The sequence below is a fragment of the Gadus macrocephalus genome, chromosome 15 (genome assembly GCF_031168955.1).
Source record: "Gadus macrocephalus chromosome 15, ASM3116895v1".
NCBI classification, from domain to species: domain Eukaryota; kingdom Metazoa; phylum Chordata; class Actinopteri; order Gadiformes; family Gadidae; genus Gadus; species Gadus macrocephalus.
In genome coordinates, this window is record NC_082396.1 from 14,188,655 (window position 1) to 14,192,337 (window position 3,683).

The 3,683-nt window shown below is 45.7% G+C and overlaps 1 protein-coding gene across 1 annotated transcript in view; it reads right to left on the bottom strand.

The window, feature by feature from the left end:
* Window positions 1-2,956, bottom strand: part of hmx3a (H6 family homeobox 3a) — a 3,483-nt gene extending 527 nt beyond the window's left edge. Inside the window, exons 1-2 of the mRNA XM_060073420.1 lie at window positions 1,450-2,956; window positions 1-1,069 (exon numbers count right to left, since the gene is read on the bottom strand). The exon at window positions 1-1,069 is cut by the window's left edge and continues 527 nt beyond it. Coding sequence (XP_059929403.1) covers window positions 414-1,069; window positions 1,450-1,741 — 948 coding nt within the window. The 5' untranslated portion in view covers window positions 1,742-2,956 and the 3' untranslated portion in view covers window positions 1-413. The remainder of the gene's footprint in view (window positions 1,070-1,449) is intronic.
* Between the last annotated feature and the right edge of the window lie 727 nt (window positions 2,957-3,683).

The window sequence follows — 3,683 nt, forward strand, 5'->3', positions numbered from 1 at the left end:
TATTGATATGACTATTGGGTTTTGAATTGTTGTTGTTTTTTGTCCATTTGTAAAAACTGTTTTGAATTAATAAAACACTCAACAGGCAGTGCAAAACTGACTCCTGAGGTGAATATATCATTAACAATAATAATAATAATTATTATTAATTATTATAATTATTATAATTAATGACCAATATTTGTCTGAATGCTCTACTATTTTTGATTGCCATATAATAATAACCGTGCCCTATAAATTAAAACGGAAAACAGCTCTGAACAGGCCTATGTCCCCCGTCGCTTATTTATTTTCTCTTTCTTTCACATGATTTTATTTTACTCGTACAAAAATATTACGTCTTATTTTACACTTAGATGGTCTGATAACATCTGATCAAGATAATATTGTTTTTCTTTCTTTCTCTCTCCCTTTCAAACAGGTCTGAGCAGCGGCACTGACGTCACAATGGGGTGCGAGTAGTACACGGGGTGAGGGAAGGTGAGCAGCGGCTGGCTCACGGGCACGTTGCCCCCGCCGCCACCGCCGCTGCGGTCCGACGCCGAGCTCTCGTGGTACAGAATGGGCACGCGCACTATCCTCTGCGCCGCGGCGTGGCTCAGGTTCGCCGCCTCAAGCTCCGCGGCGAGCTGCCTCTTCCACTTGTTCCTGCGGTTCTGGAACCAGATCTTCACCTGTGTCTCCGTCAAGTGCAGCGAGGCGGCCAGGCCGGCGCGCTCCGAGCTGCTCAGGTAGCGCTTCATGTCGAAGGTGGACTCGAGCTGGAACACCTGGCTGCGGGAGAACACGGTGCGCGTCTTCTTCTTGCGGCACGGCTTCTTGTCCGCGCCACCTGCCCCCCCGTCGTCCTCGTCCCTCTTCGTCTTCCACTCGTCCGGCCGCTCGTCGTGGTCCTTCTTGGCCTCGTCCGAATCGCTCTCCTCGAGGATGATCTCGTCGCCGCTCTTGTTGTCATCGTCGTCGTCGTCGTCCCGCCGCGCGTCTGGGTCCGGTTTGAGCAGCAGGTCCGGGGAGTCCCGGTCGGTGCCCGAGGTCGGGGAGGACTCCCGCACGACCATCTTCTCGGAAACTTTAGGGTGGACAGAAGGAGAGATACATTAATAAACTTGTGTTTGGAGGTGTTGTATAATCTTCTTGAGTCGTACAGGCCATGGGGTTTTCAAACAGCAGACATCTTCTATTCACGTGCTACACTTTATTGATCATTCTATCAATAATTGATAACTGCTCACATAATATTCACAATAAAAGCGACATTAAAGTGCAAAAACAAAGTCGTATTATTCGGGTAGCCTCTATTTTAAATCTAAATGACACATTTAAAGCGGACGTGGTGCACTGCACTGCAAATACTTTACAAAACCACCGCGGTCCAATCAATAAACAACTGTCGTCCACCAAAAACCATTGCACCTAAATACATATAGATCTTCATAATAAGAAACATACCATCATGTCGGTGCAGGTGAGCGGAGGTCCCGAGGGGGAAGGGGTACCACCAGGCCGAGGCGCGCTCCAGGTAGTGCGCGGGCAGCGCGAACCGCTGTGTCGGTAGCTCGAATCGCGGGAAGCTGAAGTCCCCGACATGGGAGGAGAAGGAGAAGCCCCCCTCCAGGGCCGCCCTTGCTGCCGCGAAGATGGGCCGGGGCTTGGACGGCTTGCTGTCACAGTTCAACAGGTTCTTGATGAAGAACGGAGAGTCCTTGGCCGGCGCGCGCGTCTCGGGCGTCGTCTCGGGCATGTCTCTCGCGGAAGCGGTCTGACCGCCGTTGACCACAGTGGGAAAAAAAACTATAAAAAGTAGAAGCCTGTAGCAGGAATGCTACCTGGTGGCAAAGGACCGGACTACAAAAAAACTTGCAGTGTTTTCTGCAATGTCTGAATGTTTGATTACGCCGCGGAGGTCGATACTTTTAAAAACAGATGCGGGCCAAAAATGTTAAACGTAAAAAAAATATTAGAAAAAATAGCTAAATATTCATCATCCCAGGCTCTTGCATGGCGTCTTGTTCGCAACGCAACCGTGTCCAGTGTGTCAGTCTTGTGTCTGATGCTAATGATGAAATAAAAATGTCATCCAAGTTAAATGCGGAAAGCATAGGCGATTGGGCATGTACAATGGCAAATGGGATTAAGGGAACGACGGCGAGTTGAGAGAGGGAGGGAGAGAGAGAGGAGAGAGAGAGAGGGGAGAGAGAGAGGCAGAGCGACTGGTGGAGAGAGGAGCCGGGAGAGTGAGTAAAAAAGATCCTACGCGGAAACAAACTTAAGTCCGCCCTCTCCTCACTTGGCGCGCTAGCTGAAGGCAATAAGCGCTCGTCGGTTATTGGTCTTATATAGTCCAATTAGGGAGCAAATGAGCACGCACTCTGTTTTGCGAACGATGACCCAACAAGTCTTGTACACACACACGCGCGCGCACGCACGCACGCACACTCACAACACACACACACACACACACACACACACACACACACACACACACACACACACACACACACACACACACACACACACACACACACACACACACACACACACACACACACACACTAACACCCCTAAGGAGAACAGAATATACAAATGAATTCATAAAAACACCTGGATGGAGTTCGTAAGTTTCCCATATAGCCTAAGACTATTGGAATATGAAATGCGATTTAAAAAAATGCGGGCAATCTTGAGGCATCAGTCTTTAGGGTTATTTTTTTTATTTAATTTTGGTGTTAGAAATGAAAGGAAATGACTGTGAATAACGATGGGTGATAACACATACAGCATATATTGTGTTTCAAAATGATACTTCCTTGAATCAACAGCCACAAGCTCTAATAATAACATACCTTTTGAATTAATTTAATTCAGGAGTTTTTTCGACTACAAACGGCGACATATTCGTCGGTCTAATAACAACACATATTAAAATGAATACTACTTTCACGGTTATAACCGTGAAAGACATTGTCTATAGATGATGTCTTTATAGTACAAGTGTATGCCGATGTATTTGGACTTTCCTGGCCTTATTTGTTAATACGGGAGGATGAGGCCTTGTTAACCAAATGCGTGGCTCCGAATCGAGCCATGGATTTTACTAATATTCTAGGCTCAAAAATACGCTTTAAAAAGTACAGAAATATCTGTTCCTAATCTCAACAATAGGATAATTACATGGGCATTTTTAATTCATTGATTTGCCACTTGTGAAGTTGAATCATTTATCCACCCAATTTGTTTGATTTATTTATCAGACTGCACTATTTTTAAATGCATTACATATGCTCACTCATTGGTATTAATTGACTCGTTACGCTAAAACATGTCTAAAATAGGAGGTGGAGTAATAACGAGAAGACAGCGCTCTCTATGGGCTATAAAGGGGTAAGACACCAGATTCCACACAATGTGTGTATGTGTGTGTCTGCGTCTGCGTCTGTGTGTTTCTTTGTGTGTGTGTGTGTGTGTGTGTGTGTGTGTGTGTGTGTGTGTGTGTGTGTGTGTGTGTGTGTGTGTGTGTGTGTGTGTGTGTGTGTGTGTGTGTGTGTGTGTGTGTGTGTGTGTGTGTGTGTGTGTGTGTGTGTCTGTATACTTGATTCTGAGAAAATAGATGGAATGGATGGGAATAAAAATATATTTTTGGTAGTTCAAAAATATAGTTAACATTATAGAGCCCATAAAATCCT